The sequence below is a fragment of the Macrobrachium rosenbergii genome, chromosome 55 (genome assembly GCF_040412425.1).
Source record: "Macrobrachium rosenbergii isolate ZJJX-2024 chromosome 55, ASM4041242v1, whole genome shotgun sequence".
Classification (NCBI taxonomy): Eukaryota; Metazoa; Arthropoda; class Malacostraca; order Decapoda; family Palaemonidae; genus Macrobrachium; species Macrobrachium rosenbergii.
Window position 1 is genome coordinate 67,567,663 of NC_089795.1, and position 18,809 is coordinate 67,586,471.

At 37.6% G+C, this 18,809-nt stretch overlaps 1 protein-coding gene across 4 annotated transcripts in view; it reads right to left on the reverse strand.

The window, feature by feature from the left end:
* Window positions 1-7,514: 7,514 nt before the first annotated feature.
* Window positions 7,515-18,809, reverse strand: part of Mat1 (CDK-activating kinase assembly factor) — a 242,377-nt gene continuing 231,082 nt past the window's right edge. For all 4 annotated transcript variants that reach the window (XM_067098835.1, XM_067098836.1, XM_067098838.1 and 1 more), the window contains 3 exons: window positions 12,128-12,263; window positions 9,691-9,894; window positions 7,515-7,880 (listed from right to left, as the gene is read on the reverse strand). In XM_067098835.1, the coding sequence (XP_066954936.1) occupies window positions 7,668-7,880; window positions 9,691-9,894; window positions 12,128-12,263 (553 nt within the window). In that variant the 3' untranslated portion in view covers window positions 7,515-7,667. The remainder of the gene's footprint in view (window positions 7,881-9,690; window positions 9,895-12,127; window positions 12,264-18,809) is intronic.

The following is an 18,809-nucleotide window of genomic DNA, read 5'->3' on the forward strand; positions in this document are numbered from 1 at the left end:
TTGTTCACACCTCATAAAATAAGTGGTGTGTTGGCATGGTGATGGCCTATGTTTTGGAATTCTGAGGATGTTATCATGATTGAGTACAGGTACTTGGGAAAATGCTGAAGTTTTTCCTCCAAGACAGTGCCCTTCCAAAGAGTAAATAACATTGGATAAAGTAAACTTTTTGTTTGAATGGTTTCCTTATGCCCCACACATACTTAACCCTGACACCTTCTGACTTCAGCCTATTTTGTCAACTAAAGTCTCACCTGCGTAGGAATTTTTTTGTGAGTAATAATGAAATCACCTATGCTGTAGGGAAGTTTAATGTGGGCCAGGATGCAGTGTTTTTCTATAACAGAATACCAATGCTTGAACATTGGTGGACAATATGTGTATTGAAGTTAGAGGAGACGAAGTTGAAAAATAATGCAAAAAATGTCTTTCTCTTGCAATACTTTCAGGGTGAATCAAGAACTTTTTAGATGACTTCTGTACTGTATATCTCGATCTTATTTAATTTACTTGATAGTTGTTTTTATAGGGTGAATAGTGAATGGTATATGTATTGTATTTCATATCTTGACCTTTATAATAGTCTTTTTTTATAGATCGAATAATAAATGGTACAGTAGTAAAAAAAATGTCTCCTGTAAGTCTATTTGCTTCATGGCATGTGAATTGAAATTTGCTTTTAGATTTTGCTTTATTCATGCGAGAGCTACTCAAATGATTATTTCAAAAATTAGTATATGAACCACTTAACTGAAAAGATGAGGAAATTCCAAGCAGTCCCATTGTAGATGTACCATCTACCCTTTATTTGCATATGGCTAAGTAGAGACCACTTGAAATGTATAATTTAAGAAGGGCACACTGCTAAATTCAGTGAAAGTACCTGTGAATAGTCTTTGGTTACTATTAAACTTGAGGTTGGCATTAAGATGTCTTGTACTACAGTAAATAATCAATACAGTAGATTTATAGTTTTTACAGAGGTTACAGAATAAAATGTACATCATTGCAATAAATTGCTGAACATGTAAACATAGAGAATGTAACAAAATACTGAATGTGAAAAATGTAGGGTAGAAACCCCTCTACTGAACAGTGACTCTCCCCTACAAGTTTTTGCTAACATACCAAGTGGAAGTGTTTTTCTTATGTCTTGACCTATTACAGTGGATTCTGATGTTTGTTGATATTGTTTTAGTCTAAAGTTCATGATAGTGGTTAGATAGATCTTTTACAAATGAAGGCAAGAGTAATAAACATTATATGTGAAAGGTATAGAGAGTTAAAAAGTTTATTGTAAATGTGTAGTAAAAGTTTATTTTGTAAATGTGTAGTAAAACTAAAACAAAGATAAAGAAATTACTTTGAACTGCCTCACTCTACTTTAGTAGATGGGACTTCCAGTTCAATCTACTTGAAATGTTACACAGTATTATCTCTTCTTTTAATTGCTTTGTGTAAGATTCTCAGAAAATTTAGGCTCTAAAATGAGCTGTATATGGCTGTGTTATATGAAAGAATATTGTTGTACAGGTGTATTTTTTGAAATGTCTTTCATTCCAACAAAAATTTAATTACTCTAGTTATTGTAATGTGATGTAAGTGATGTTCTTGCATATCTTCTCATTTTAATTACTACAGTATATGCAGGAATTCTCTTTGGAATTTTATACCTGTTTTGACATTTTCTCTAAGATAATATTAATTAGTAATTAGTTGATAAGTAGATTCAAAGAGCATCAAGCACAAAAGTTTATGGGATATGTTATAAAATGTTTTGCATTTTGTCCATATACGTTGTGTATAAGATGTTGCTTTATGGTTGAAGATATTGTAATAGAAGTATACTAGAATGAATTTGAAAATATTTCTTATAAAGGAAGTTCAGAAATTTCAAAACTATTGTATGATGATATTTTGATAACATCCTAAATTTGCAAATATCATAGAAGTTACAACTTAAATACTGTATATATTCCTTTGTAGATACAAACCATTGCTTTTTATGTAGGAATATTCTTCAGTGGGAGCTAGAAAGGTTGTTGAAACTTGGTAACAAGATGGTTAATTGGAGGTAGGCAGGCGAGTAGGGGAAATCTCCACTCATACTTTAAGTTAGCACTTATTTCTTGAGCCTATACTCTTACTGACCAAGTTGAAACTCCTTTGATCTTTGATTTTTTATGTATGGTGTTTTTATATTTTTTTTCAGCATGGATATGAACAAGTGAACAACAAAAGGTGTGAAGGACATCAGCAGGTGTTTGGGTGCTATATGTTCCTGGCATTAGTGTAACCAGTTTTGTTGTTTGGTAGAGGTAAGAACTGTGAGGTGTGTGCTGACTTTGTGCTGGGGAGGTTCAGCAATAGTGAGGAACACGAAAAGTGTTTGAGAGCTTCTTTAAAGGGTATCAATCTGCTTTTGATACTGCTAAATCTTATAGAAGAATGCCCTTTCTCTCTGTATCCTTACATTTTGTTTCCTGCCCCTAAACATTTTTACAGCCAAAGAAAGAAGAGGACTCATGGATGGAGTAAGGTGAAAAATGCATGCTTGTATATCCCTCCTCTTCGTTCTTGTTGAGCTTTTTCTCCCTGTATGCCTCCTCAGTGGGAAGAAGAAGAAGAAGAAGAAGAAGAAGAAGAAGAAGAAGAAGAGAGGTCTCAGGAGCCCTGTCACAAGAAATTTCATTGGAGGTTGAATGGCATTTGCTCACAGGGGTTGACTTTCCAGGGTCTCTAAGCAGACTATTATGACAAGTACCAGTTTTTTAGGACATGAGGAATGTCCCACACTCTTCCCCTGTTCTTACTTCTACTGAAGTATGCAGAGAAGAGCTGGCGCTGCCTTCATGTTCAATGTGTTTGTATGAGCCCTGAATTGTGCTTGTGCAGACAGAAGGTTCATTGCAACAAGTTGCCAGTGTATAATACTGATGGTTATTGTTATATGTATGCACAATCTTGCAAGTCCTCAGGCAGCGCCTGGTTTATCCACACCTTCTTATGTAGACATACAATATTCTTGGATTGTGCACATGCAGGTTGCTGCATTAAGATACCATTGGGTGTTATGGTGAGCTGAGTGTGCAGATACTCGGAGTGTTCCTGGTTTGTCCAAGATACCTATGTGACGGCACTTAGGGTGTTCCTGGTTTGTCAAGAGTCCCGTTGTGAGCATGCATGATACTGCATGAGCATTCATCTGTAGCCTATACCAGTTCGGTATTGTCTGTTCATATGAAATTTTTTGGGAATGTGTACTACAATTTCGAGCAGTTATGTTTCAACCTTGGCACATGATTCAATGTTCTGCATTGCCTGGTCTGATTGTGTTCCTAGTTGAAGAGCACTCACCAAGGCAGACCAGTGTCAGCCTCTTTTGAAAAGGATGCAGCTTGTCCTTGGCACATGATTCAATGTTCTGCATTGCCTGGTCTGATTGTGTTCCTAGTTGAAGAGCACTCACCAAGGCAGACCAGTGTGTCAGCCTCTTTTGGAAAAGGATGCAGCTTGTCCTTGGCACATGGTTCAATGTTCTGCATTGCCTGGTCTGATTGTGTTCCTAGTTGAAGAGCACTCACCAAGGCAGACCAGTGTGTCAGCCTCTTTTGGAAAAGGATGCAGCTTGTCTTGGCATGGTTCCAATGTTCTGCATTGCCTGGTCTGATTGTGTTCTAGTTGAAGAGCACTGCACCAAAGGCAGACCAGTGTGTCAGCCTCTTTGGAAAAGGGGATGCCTTGTCCTTGGCACATGATGTGTGTTCTGCATTGCTCTGGTCTGATTGTGTTCCTAGTTGAAGAGCACTCACCAAAGGCACCAGATGTGTCAGCCTCTTTTGGAAAAGGATCACAGCTTGTCCCTTGGCACATGATTCAATGTTCTGCATTGCCTGGTCTGATTGGGTTCCTAGTCAAAGAGCACTCACCAAGGCAGACCAGTGTGTCAGCCTCTTTTGGAAAAGGATCCAGCTTGTGCTTGGGGACTTTATTGGAACCTGAGGGGTAGAATTAGAATGGCTTTTTTGAAGAGATTATTTGGTATATTTGGGAGCTTAATGATCTCGGGGAAACGCCCACTGCTCCAGAGATGAGGCAGGTGTTCTGACTGCAGTGGTTGCTGCTTGCTAGTGGTATCTTGATAAGGTTAACAGTCTGATCTGCAGACCAGAAGGTTCCATGCTGTCCAGTAGGTCAACAAATGGGGGCTAGTGTCCCGTCATCTTCATGAGCTGACTATACAGTTACACCAGTGGGTGGTCTCCCATTCAATAGACCTCTCAGCCAGATACATCCCAGGCAAGAGGAATGTCGTGGCAGACAAGTTGAGCTGTTGGGGTCAGGTACAGAGGGACAGAATGGTCACTTCATCAGGAGGTAGCGGAAAGGCTATTCCATCTGTTGGGAAGGCCCCAGGTAGACCTTTTTGCAACAAGGGTCAACAGAAAAGTAGAGGTTTTTTGTTTGGTGGTTCCAGATCCCTGAGCCGTGGCAGATGACGCCCTTCAACACCCCTGGGAAAACCTGGAAGCATACGCCTTTTTCCCATTTTGCCTAATCCGTCAAGTGAACAACAGAGTGATGATCTCCCAGAACCTTAGGATGACCCTAGTGGCTCCCTTTTGGCCACACACAGAATGGTTTCCTGATCTTCTTTGTTGACTGAAGCTCGAGAGAGATTCCTCCATGGCACAACCTTCTTTGCAATCCGCACATAGAGAGGTTTCACTGACTGGTAGAGTCCCTATCTCTTCACGGCTGGAGACTATCAGGTATCTCTTGCGAGCAAAAGGCTTTTCTTGCAGGGCAGCAACAGAGATGTCAGGCTACCTCAGATCATCTACAGCCATGTATCAAGGAAAATGGGGAGTCTACTGTGATTGGTGTCATCAGCGGGTTTCTCTCCTGTGGGAACTATTCAGCAAGTAGTGGACTTCCTTGTCTTTCTCCGTATGGAGAAACTACTCTCATTTTCAGCCATCAGTGGCATAGAGCTGCTTTAGGACTAGTTCTTCGTATAAAAGGCGTGGATCTTTCTTTGTCATGGGAAGTTTCTATCCTTCTCAAGAGTTTTGAGCATTCCTGTTCCCCAAGAGATCTCAAACCTCCAAATTGGGACCTGACCATGGTGCTCAGCAGTCTTACTCGCCTTCCATATGAGCCCTTGTGAGGCTCAACAGACAGGAATTTAACCCTCAAGATGGCCTTGGCCTCTCCAAAGAAGGTCAGCAAACTACATGGACTCTTTTTATGTTAAACATACAAGGGTTGGAGTTCCGTAGCCTTCGAATTTGTCCTGGAATTCGTAGCTAAGACTCAAAATACCTCTATTCATGATGACAGATTCAAGTCTTTCTAGATCCCCTCTCTCTGGTGTTTTGTTTGTGATGACCCAGACAAATTGTCAGGGCACTGCATAGGTACCTTAAAGGACTCGGCATCTCAGGCCTGATAGCCAAAGACTTTTTGCTAGCACAGGAAGTGTTCAAGAATATTATCTCCTTTTGGCTACATGAAGTGATTAGACAAGCTTACTCCTCTACTTTATATTCAGATGCTAAAACAGTGCATGCAAGAGCACATGATGTTAAGAGGCCTAAGCCCTACCATCGCTTTCAAGAACTTGTCGGTTCACAGGATTTTGAAGGCAGGTACCTGGCTTTGCCAAACCACCTTCACATCCTTTTATCTGTGGGACGTTGCCCACAGGTCCTTGGACACATTTTCCTTGGGTCTGGCGGTGGCTGCTCAACAATTTGGGTAGCTGATCCAGTGCCCCTGGCAGGACAGTTTGTATCTTACCTAAGGTGTATCTGTCAAGGTTCATGGCCGTACATCTTCTACCTTAGCTACTGATGAGCATCGCCCAGTCGTGATTCTTTTGCGGCAATGCACTCTGCAAGAGAAGTCTCCTGTAAGAGCCATACATCTACGGATCAGGCTGCCCCTCAAGAAGTTGCAGTCATTTCACCGTCTTCTGCTTGTTCTGCTTAAGAAATGAGGGTTAAGACCAAGTTGTTAAGAAGGACAACAAGGCAACTGGAAAGAAATTGACACACAGTATATACCGAAAGTGTTAGGCCCTGACCCTTCTTATGCTTCAGTAGTGAATAATGATGCATGGGATGCCACCGAGTTGGTCGACAGACCAGATTGAGAATCTCATGACCTGGAAGCAGTAGGTCCTCTCCCTCTTGATGCAGACAACCAAGAACTTCTAACTACGTACGCAGAAGTGGTGGAACTCAATTCTCTCGTCTGTGGACAAGACAACTCGCTTCGGTCTAGCAGGTCATTCAAGTTGCTCCCTTCTCCTCTTCCGCGACATAGACATTTTTACGTAACTGCAAATGTTGCGTTACAATCAAGGCAGGTAGATCTGGACCTAGTTCGCCAAGGCCTGAGCCTTTCTTTAGACCAAATCCGGGCAGAGACCACCTCCTTTACAAACCAGGAGTTGACTACAATGGAATTGATCGCTTCTACAGTGTTCCAGGTGGTCTTGTGGCTCGAATTGTGGTCAATGACAGTTGGCAAATTTCCTCAGTGGCCATGTCTAGCGATAGTGAAAAGAATACCACCTTTGTTAGACTCTTGCAGTCTGGTGGCAAGACTATTTCATATCTGGCTTACCTAACGGCAAATATGTGGGCTAATTGTTTGTTGAAGAGAAGAGATGCTGCCCTCTCTAGGATCTCTACATTTGTTGGCCCTAATTCTACCTTGGTATTGAGGAATGGAAGAATTCTAGGATCATCATCACTCCTCAAGGACCAAGTTGAGGCTGCAGTGGACAGATGGAGAACAGACAATAATGACCATCTGGTCCACCAGGCAGAGAATCTTATACACTTTTAGTTATAGCATATCAAAGCACTTTCCCTTGTTGTTCAAACCTGGTTCCAAAGCCTTAACCATGCTGCCAACTCTGCATTAAATTACGGAGGCATGGGCAAGACAGGTAACTTAGCTACATATGAATAAGATTCATCTTTATGGATTGCAGCACGTCCAACACCATTTGAACCATCCTTTAATAGCTTCATGTGATTTTTTTTATGAATAACATCATGTTTAAGGTAATTTACACAGTTCACCTCTTCAATGGGAGTGATCTTTGAGGAGATAATTTTTGAAAATTTGGCTATAAAGCCAAGTAATGGGGCACCTTTAGCCATTCAGTGCTTAAGACAGTGAAAACAGGGAGTTGGAGTGGTTGGACAACAAGCTGGAAGAGAGGAAGGATGAATGGGGGTATGGCAAAAGGTTAGTAAGGGGGTGCAGCTGAGGTTGAGGGTATGCTGCAAACAAGCTCACGTAATGCCTACAGTACACCATGTGAGGTGTACTGAAGACACTAGCCTGCTATGGGGTTTAAGATAGGTTGCGAGGTTGGATAATGAGATTCTGAGAGAGAAGAATTACAGTAATCAACTTGGTAAGCAAGTTGTTTTTAATCTAGTGCAACCTGCATAACAGTTCACTTGGAGTATAAGCTGAATCAAACAATAATACTATAAACATCCATATATTTAACGACTTATCATTTTGAGAAAGACTGAGCTTGGTGTTTGTACTGGTTAACATTAAAAAAATTTAAGTACTATGGTGCGCATGGCATTATATGAATGATGAAAGTGTTATGAAACGACCTTAATTACGATGCTTTATGATGTAGCAGAACTGGCTGGTATATTGTAAGAACCCATAAAGTCTTGAAGAGCTCTTAGACAGGCATAATGCTCTGTATAACCACCTGCATTAGCTTGTGGTGAGGCTCGCCTTACATGATTGAGGTAGCCACCTGTTTCTAGTTCATCCCATGATGGTGTAGACAATGAAAATGGCAGAGTTGGAGGTTCATACACGTATCTCTCTTCCTGGAAAATACAAAAGGGCATTGAAGTTCTAAAGCAAATTTTTCCATATTTCACATTTATCCTAAAGAGGACAGGCCTGGGTCATCTTCTGATATTCCCAAACACTGTGTGTAGTGAAGAAATAATTACATGACAGCTAAAAAAAAAAAATGCACACATCTACCAATAATGTAACTTTAAAAATAATATATTCCTAACAAGAATGGAACATTGCACATTATGGCTAACTGGAGTAGTATCAATCACACAAAAGTTTTAAATCAACAATCATTATTTGGACTTAATGCAGTAATGAAGGGAATTCAACTTCATGTCCTAGAAATAAAAACATAGAGGCAAACTTTATAATGCAATAATGTTTGATAACTAACACTGCACACTGACAGAATAAATGGAAAAATCCATGAAGAGATTTTGAAAAAATGAAACCTCAAAGACCAATATGGTTTGAGTATGTGCTGAGAAAAAACAGCAGTTTGTTTAAAATAGATATGAAAATAAATGAGACCTGTAGGAAGTCCACAATATTAAGGAAAAATGTCATAACTTGGAATTAACATCGTGATTATGGAGATGATTATCAACCGCATCATATACTTTATAATTGAGTTCATAAAGGAGACACTGACCAGTTGGGAGTTTACACTGATGAAGGTTATCAATTACATCATATACTTCATAAGTTTATACAAGTCAGTATTGTTTAAAGAAGAGTATAAGAACTTAATTTTATGTATTTTCATTGATTATTTTAAAAATTAATCTTTAATAAATATGAACACTTAATGACTGAATGAAATGATGCTAAAAATTCTTACAAAGAAGAGAATAGAATATTGAATTTAGGCGAAAGGCCAAACACTGGGACCCTATGAGGGAAATTGATAGTGAAATTGATAGTATGAAGGTTCGAAAGGTGTAACAGGTGGAAAACCTCACAGTTGCACTATGAAACAATTGTTAGAGAGGGTGGAAAGTTAGATGGAAGAGAATATGAACTGAATTACAGTAAAAGGAATGAAAGATGTTGCAGCTAGGGCTGAAGGGATGCTGAAAAGACCCTTAACAGCGCAAGTTTTGACTATCATCATCTCCAATGCTGTGGTGCATAGGGCCCCTGTGAATTTCTGCCAATCATGTCTTTCCTGTGATTTATATTTCACATATCTCCAATCTTCCTTCTCACAGTTCTTGTCCAATGAGGTCTGTGGTCTTCCAACTCTTCTGGTGCCCACAGGAGCCCAGCTGACACTATAAAGTACTGGGTAGTGTAAAGAACATGTCCAAGCCACTATATTAATCAGTTTCGAACAACGACTAAAGGTCAAGTTATGAGTCAGGTCTAGGTAATTAATCAACTGTACGAAACGTATTGTTTCTTTGCAATTCTTTATGTACTGCACTGATGTGGGGAATTTCTGTGTGTACAGTTGGTACAATTTCCAATCAGTTCTGTAAAGATTATAGCTAAAAGTCTGAACAGTTGTGCTACTTTGCATATATAATTATTGGAAAAGGGTCACAGTCACAGAGATCACATGCATTCCACTCAAATCTATCTATAATACAAAACAAAGGCTCCCTTTATTTATGAGAAATATATATGTATGGTAACACTAACAATCAGACAGTAAAAACTTACTTCTATATTTGTCATTTACTCAATCTTCAATGCCGCACTGAATGTCAATCACAGATTCCGAATTCCCTTCTAAAAACTAATGTTTTATGGCAAAACTGCATGCCACATAAATTTACTAGTGCAGTGAAGATTCTTAAACACAATAATCAGAGGAAAGTTTGTTCTTACCTTTCTTGTGTTTACTGGTGCATTCATCATCTGTGCAAAGCCTATCTTCACACCAGATGTAAATTCCTTTGCTTTGAGTGCCCTCTGTGCCTTAGCCAACTGTTCTCTTTCTCGATCCTTGTCTTCTTGTTGTTTTTCTTCTTCAAGACGCTTATTGTGATCTTCTAAAATAGCTTTGGCATCTCCTTCTGATGCCATAAGTTCCTTTAATAACAAAAAAACAATGGAATTGCCAAAAATTACAATATTTCCCAGAATTTATCATAATTCCAATTTATCAAAAATATCCTCTTTAATGCACATTGTAACATTATCTAAAATGAAATGTGAAATTAAGAAAAAAAATTTATACTCATCTTTTAAACAAAGGAATAAAATGTAAAGAAAACAAAATAATCCACTTACCAAAATATTAATACACAAGTCATTTTGATAATTATTAATTTCACAAAAACTTACAATAATGGACCCCACTCCTAGATTTCACTTGATAATGTTCAATGTCTACTATCAGATAGACTTGGTGTTTTAAGATACATACTTCCCTAACTGAACTGGTACTAGGCACTAAGAGGTGAAAGTGGTTTAGTTCTGCACGAGTGTATGCTATGAGTGTGGATACATCTTGTCAACTCTTTTGAATGAGGGACATTAAGAGTGTCTACTTTCATGTTCTCTAAGATTAATCTTGTACATCTAAAATGAGATGGATAACAATTTCTGCTAAAATGGTTCTGAAAAGAAATTTATGAAATTAAACCCACCTGCACAATAAATTATTGTCAAAATTTAGTCAGTCCTTTGCACACAAGCTTCTGTGTCAGAGAATTCGTCTCATTACTTTTATATTTTACTTCTCGTAACATACAATTTACACATTTTATCATTCGAGTTATATATTTTTTCTTTTGTCACTGAGAATATCATTTATTAATTTTCCTTAAGTAAATGTGTTTCATTTTTTGTCTTGGAATACTATTCAGTTGTTGTGTCAATACTTACAGAGCTAATATGTTTGATAATTTAGCTCATTTTAATTTTTCATTACTCTTCATTTTGATTTTTACATAAAATTTTGTTTATGATGCATACTCATTACATTTTAAATATGTTTGTACTATGATATTCCATTTTAATTTTCCCTAGTTTTTAGCCCTGCTGACATGACTGTATTTCTGAAATGTTGGGGAAGGAAAAAATTATGACAAGATATGCTTACGTTTCTGCTGACCATCTTATTTTGATTATACATACAGTTGGCCCTCAGTATACACAGGTTCACCTTACAAAGTTTCATTCTTATACTCTTACATAAGGGAAAAACTGAGCAATAAAGAATACTACACAAAACTGAATCATGTGTGCAATACTAACATGCAAAAACACCATCAAAACAGTGTCAGACAATGCTACAGCATTTCCATTACACTACTATGGGTATATTATAATTGAGAGAGAGAGAGAGAGAAGGAAGCATTCCAAAAGTGTGCTACAAAACTTGCCTACATACTATGTGTACACACACACACACACACACACACACTCTCTCTCTCTCTTTAATGTTTTGTCATAATGTTCACTAGATAAAACAAAAATGATAATGCTAGATCATCAGTCCCAAGCCAGGTTAAAGCACCTTTAGCACCGCTCACTGTACAGTAGGGTGCACACTTAATCATAAATGGTTGACAAGTGGAAACAATCAAAACAAAGTCCCAAGCAATGCTAAAGCATTTCCATTTCACTACTGTAAGCATTCGAATACTGCACAAAGAAACACACGCACACATACACCTTCTCTCTCTCCCCCTGTCATTCCTCATTTTTTTATTTCTTTGTTGTTGTCAATTTTCACTGTATAAAATTAAGAAAAACAATAAAAATGATAATGCTAAATCACTGCACCTAGGCCATACTATTGTGTATTCAGCACTGGGCACTGTACAGTAGGGTACATATGTAACCATAAATTGTTCATTTACGTTTAGTTTAAATTTTTAAATTTCACATAAACTGTACTGAATAAGGAATACTTGCTAATAACACAAGCCAATATTTATCGAGGCACCTTTTATTGCACAATAATTTTGATTTAGCATGAATTTACCCAGACGCACTGTTTTCAAATCACACTCGTACAATAATGTGATAATTCATGAAATCGTAAAATAATCAACTGCAAATGTATGGTAATTTAACATTTTTTGTCGATATGAAAAAATACAGAAGAAATTACAAAATGTAAAAGAAAAACAATAAAAACTGATATATGAAGAATAAAACAAACGGGGGGTTTGCTAGGCTACCAAAACTAAGATGAAAGTGAAGCCATAACTGAAGGCAGAGTTGGGTCAAAGATTCACTGAAAATTAAGATAAAAAGCATGATTTGCAACAATGAAAATGGGTATCTGAGCTAGAACAAAGTTATTACATACCTGGATTAGGGAAGTTTTATTCCTCTGTCGCAAATTTTTCTCTCTGTTCTCTTCTTCTGCTAAAGACTTTTTTCTCTCTTCTATTATTACATTTTCCAAGTCTAACTGTCTTAAAATTTCTTCTTCTCCTTTACTCCTAATTAAGTAAAATGTTGCTTTTAAAATATAATCTCCCAATTTCAATAATACATTATAGTTACAATGCTACAGTGGTATACAAACCAAACTTTACAATACTGCAGTGGTATACATAACATACTGTAAAGTGTATTTAATATCTGTAAAAAACATTCATTTCAGAATGCAACAGTAAGCTTCTGCATGGATCAACTGAACTTGTAAATTTCTCATAATGTACACTTTTTTTTTTTTTACAATACTTAAAACAAGTCTAGACCACTTGAACATTAGACTACAAATCACTGTCGTGAAATGTTGACAAATTTTCATTCCCAGAACACTTTGAATGTTTAAAATAGATAATCATTCCCAAAATACATAATCATCACCAAAATATAAACTACCTGATCTACAAGACAATTCTGAAAACCTTTTTTTGAGCTGGTAGGTGTCAGCTTAAAAAAAATTGATGTCAGGTTATAAAACCCTACTTTACCAAACTGTAAGATACTGTAAGGTAGACAGGGTAATGCAGTGAACATATCTGTCAAAAATTTAAAACTATGAAAATGTTCTCAAACAACTTGAATGTTTATTACAAACAAACCATTTCCTTGCAGAGCCTATTCTTCTAATCAAAGTATACCCAGTTTACTTAAAAATGTAAATTCTGATCAGCTTGAGGAAGGAAGGCAGCGACCCCCTTTGGTGGGGTTAACTATTTCTCAGCAGCTCCCATTAATATATTTCACACAAGGAAAGACACTAACCTAAATCAGAGGAAAGATATAGATTTAGATGTAAAACGATGCTTTGGGTGATAAAAAATATGTCTTCAAAAAAATTGTGTTAATATTACACTAACATTGCATTAGCTACCCAAATAACTACTACGGCAGAAAGGTAACTGAAGTAAGTAACAGTTCTTTGACTGAAGGGCACAATTAGATTTTTTAACATGCAGTAGTTTAATGAGACTAATGTGTCACATATTTAGACTTACTGGGGTTGCCCACAAGGATTTATTGCTTTTAGAGAGGTACAAATTAGTGCAAGTTAAAGATACTGACTGGGCAGCTAGAGTAATAGAGACCAAAGCTACAGATGTTAAGTACAGTAAAGGCCAAACGTAATACAGTAGACTAAAAGAATGCTCCAAAGAACCTTGCAGAGAGAACGATAAATGGCATACCCTATTGGACCATTATTAGGGTACCTAAATTCATCATAAATACTATGACAGGTAGCTTTTGCATCTGATCTCGGAAATGTCATATATTAAAGCCAGAATTAACAACTAGATACATGCCTGAGAGAAATAAAGTAAGACAGTACTAGCCCTGCGAGGTGTGCTGAATACTAACTATGGTCAGCAAAAGTAAACATAGAAAATATAATTCTAATGTAATCAATCTAGAAAACTGAGTCCCTTAAAGATGTGTTCTAAGTAGCACCATACTCACATTAGCAAGACACTTTTAAATTAATTTGTATTTTCCCTTGGTACACAAACTGAAGCCTTTTATTAGGATTATCCTTTAGCACGAGCTAGAAATAGTCGTTGAAACTGGTACAAGGTGGTTAACTGGTACAACTCACCTACGATCTCCAAGCACTTTTTCTTCTTCCTCAGAAAAAGCAGGGTAGTTGAGATTGAAAATGCAATAAAAGGCTCTGGTTTGTTCCCCTAGTAAATAGACAAATTACCTCCAAAAAAATTTATCATTTGTTCCTATGGAAATACAAAACTTAGGCGGGAGGCTGTTTCTGCAAACATAATGGGTTGAAAACCCAACTGGAAATGCCACGATCCAGTTTGCAATGGTAAGCAAGGGAGGCAACACCACCTGTAATCTTCTACTCTGGTAGGGCCCTGAGACTGAGATGGTGAAGAACCTCATTCAAGTAAGGAAAAATTGGAGAACCATGTGCTATCCCCTGTAAGAGTTGCACCAGTCAGAAGGCATCAATATCTTGGAATCAGAACATAGTTCTCCCATGGAAATGCTCTCCCCTAAACCAAAAAAAGAGGCGAAGAACAGAAATACAGTCACTACCTTACAAATGAGTTATGTTTTAGACGGCTGTTCATATCTTGAATTGTTCGTAAGTTGGTTTTTAATATGTAGTGGATAATTTTTGCTGATGTTTACATTCCCGAGTTAACTCAGGAGTCATAGATTACAGTATACTATTTTCACTGCATTTTTAAATCATGCAGTCTTATAAAATTACTTTTGATGCTAAAAAGGTAAAAAGAAGAAAATAAAATTTAGATTCATGCAGCATTCAAAATTTAGTATTTTTTCCATGCTTTGAAAGTTATGAACTTTGAAAGAATTTCGCAGGAGCAGCGTCTGACACTGGAAATTCATAAACAATGCACATTGCCATCTATTGACAAAAATACATACTAAACATTTCCTATGGGGAGAGGAAATACAGAAAATGGAATTCATCACAGAACGACTTACGTCGGGACGATAGAAATATGCAGGAATATTTTACAACTATGAACAAGTATTCCTGTGATTGTAAGAGGAATACATGGTAGTTAATCACAAGAATACTTGGGATAATCAGGGAAGGAGATAGTAAAGGAATAGGTTCTTCTTCTTCCTTGTGTTCTTGTTCTTTGCAAAAATTTTTATTAGCAGAATAGGCACAAAGAGCAAAATTTTAACCTGTAACCCTGTCTGTTCGTATCTATGAATGTTTGTAAGTAGGGTGGTGATTGCAGTCACAACTTAGTTGCCAAAGCTCTATGACTAGTTGCTTGACTGAGTAGCCACCTACATCTACACTTAGTCCAGCACATTCTCAGGGCAGGCTGCTGCTTTGCAGAGGGAGTAAGAAGCAAGAGAATGGATAGAAGCTAGTTACTCAACCATTTGATCCCAGCCTTATGCTCTCCAAGTAACTTAATCATGATGCTTTTCTACCCAAAAAGAGCTGGGTGCTTACACAACCCGCTGAGCAGCAACTACATGTTCCAGCAACAAGGAATCTGGAAGCCTGTGGGTGGAATCCCAAAGTAAGATGGGTAAGGTGGTCTGATACTTCAGACAAGTGTTCTCATCACCTGCTTTACCAAAAAGTTACTCCAATATGCCAGGAACAGTTCCATATCCTAGACTTCATGAGTTTTCATCTGAGGTGTACAACTGACTACTTGTTAGTCATACGATTGCCACAGCATACCTGTGAAATCAGGGAGGAACAGGGGCAGTCTCTCTGCCTGCTGGCAGTGTAATTCTCCCCTTGGGCAGAAAGGCATAAGGTCTCCACTGTGCCAAGGTTTGTTCTGGAAGTTCGCAAAATTCTGGTGGACTCTCTTAGCAACATTATCAGATTCTTTCAAAGTAGTCCTTCCATTGGATGTCTGCAAGGCCCTTTGGGAGGCACTCTCTTGCTGGATCTGCTGGGCAGTATTGAGTGCCAGACCCGCTGTACAGTTCCATGCAGCTAGATCCAGCAGCGCAGGTGGTGGATGCCTTGCTTCAGCCTTGGAACAGTCTGGATTTCTACACCTTTCTGCTCTTCAAACTGCTGAGACAAGTTCTACTGGAGTTTTGATTACAGCATGACTGGTGTCCTGACCTCCTAAAACTCACTGTGGACAACTCCTGAGTTCCTCCTGTTGTACAGTACTGAAACAACCCAACTTCCACTAATTTCACAGCCCCCAGTCACTACGCCTTTACACATGGAGGTTACTTAGTGTGGTCTGAAAGTGAGAAGCTTTGCGGAGATCACTGCAGCATCTATCGCTATTGCTGGCAGGACTTATAACAATGCCCATTAACCCTTAAACGCTGAGCCTCTATTTACAAAAGTGTCTGTCGTATGCCGGCAGCGTTCGGGAGTTAGCGCCGAAGCGGAAAAAAAGTTTTTTTTCAAAAAATCACAGCACGCTTAGTTTTTAAGATTAAGAGTTCATTTTTGGCTCCTTTTTTTTTGTCATTGCCTGAAGTTTAGTATGTAACCATCAGAAATGAAAAAAATATCATTATCATATATAAATATTGAAATATATGACAGCGCAAAAAAAAATTTCATATATAATTGTATACAAATCGCGCTGTGAGCAAAACGGTTAAAGCTAACAAGTTATTTTTTTTCTTTGTATTGTACACTAAATTGCAATGATTTTGGTATATAACAAATTGTAAAACGATCAAAGCAACACAGAGAAAATATTATCGCAAAATGATGCATGAATTCGTAACGCGCAGACGTAAAAAAAAAAGTTTGTTTAAAAAATTCACCATAAATTGAAATATTGTGCTAGAGACTTCCCGTTTGTTGCAAAATGAAGGTAATTGATTGAATATTACTAGACTGTAAGTGTTTTAGCTTACAACTGCAGTTTTCGACCATTTCGGTTGAGTTAAAGTTGACCAAAGGTAGAATTTTTTCTATTTATCGTGATTTATATGAAAATATTTCAAAACTGATAAAAGCTACAATCATGAGTTATTTTCTGTTGTATTCTACATGACATTCCACACATTTTCATATATAAAACTTTATGTAATGACTTATATAAAACGGTGCAAACATAACGACAAAGTGACGAAAGAATTTCCGAGATGTTCGGACGAGTTACCGCGCGCGGATGTAAGGGAAAAGTTTTTGCAAAAATTCACCATAAATCGAAATATTGTGCTGGAGACTTCCCATTTGTTGCAAAATGAAGGTACATGATTGAATATTACTAGAATGTAAGAGTTTTAGCTTACAATTGCTTTTTTCGACCATTTCGGTCGAGTCAAAGTTGACCGAAGGTTGAAATTTTGGCACTTGTCGTGATTTATATGAAAATATTTCCAAACTGATAAAAGCTACAACCATGGGTTTTTTTTTTGTATTTTACATGAAATTGCACACATTTTCATACATAAAACTTTATGTAACGGCTAATATAAAACCGTGCAAAAATTACAACAAAATAATGAAAGAATTTCTGAAATTTTCGGCTGAGTTACCGCGCGGACGTAAGGAAAAAGTTTTTTGTAAAAATTCACCATAAATCAAAATATTGTGCTACAGACTTCCAATTTCTTGCAAAATGAAGGTAAATGATTGAATATTACTAGAATGTAAGAGTTTTAGCTTGCAATTGCATTTTTCAACCATTTCGGTTGAGTCACATTTGACCGAAGGTTGAAATTTTTTGTAGTCGATGTACGGTACGTCCACTTGTCACCCGACAGACAATTTTAGTCGACTTACGATACGTCCAGTCGGCGTTTAAGGGTTAACAAGGGAAGCAGGTGTGGTTTCTTGCATGGTGCAACAAACACTGTTCTTGTCTACTTAAGGCCTTGGCTCCTATTCGGGCCGACTTCTTCTCTCACTTTAGAGGATCTCTCTCTGCCATTAAGGGTTATCACTCAGCTCTCCAGTTTTCCATAGGCATTATTTTGTCCATATGATCCTGCAATCTGCTGTTAGACGTCATGCTGAGACTTAGCTCACTACTGCGCAGCCTCACCTGATCATCCCTTTGTTGGATGTACGTACCCTCAAGACATCCTTAGAACAGGCACATGCCATTGTCACAAAATGTTTGCTAGATTCCCCCTACTTGATGATACACATAAATCTCTTTATGTTTACCTGTTGGGATATTTTGTCATGGGAAGTCATCTTTTACTAATTAGGATGGATGTAGGTCATCCCTTAGGGTTCCAGCACACCTAGAGGTATGTGTTATCCTGGAGTAACTGCTATTAGGTCTTATGTGCTTGGTGGATTGAACTACTTTGAGGCTATGTCCTCCACTGCAAATCCATTACTGTACTTACAAAAGTATTCATGACTTTAATTGGGGCACAACTGCTTCAACACCTGTCATTGCAAGAGACTAGATTTTTTGCTCCAAGATTTACTTTCTGTCCATGAGTCTTCTGGACTGTCCTCCCTCCTAAACATTAGTCTAAAGGATAAAAACCTGGAAAGTGGACAACACCCTACTGAAAGAAAAGTATTCCACAAGTGGAAATACCTATCTTTTTGTGGCATCAGAAATTTCTTAATTTGAAAGGAAAGCTTTGAGATAAAGGCAACCAATTCCTGTCCAATAGTCTGAATCATTGAGTAGGGTCATACCTAAGCAAAACAATTCTCAGAACAGGAGAACATTCAGAGATTAGCTAATCAATAATCTTCGTTTTGCTGAAGCAGCTTCATATCACAGTGACTAAACTACTTCCTGATCTATTTCAGTCCTCTCTTAAGACCACCAGGGACTTCTATTACCACATAGAGTGGGGAGAGGATACTAGCAGACAAGTATTATCTGCATACTACAGTAATACCTCACATTCCAAGAAATTCAACTTCAGTAGAAAAACAACTTAGGTCAAAAAAACCATTTAAAAAATGACTTAGATGCCCTATACACCCCTATAAACAATCCCATATCATTGCTAATACACATAAACTATACATTGTTGTTCAGTAGTTACACATTTTGTCTTTTAATATAGTAAATTTAAGCATATTAATTGAAGGGAATGTTAAGAAAAAAACAAAGAAAATCAAATTTATGTAACAG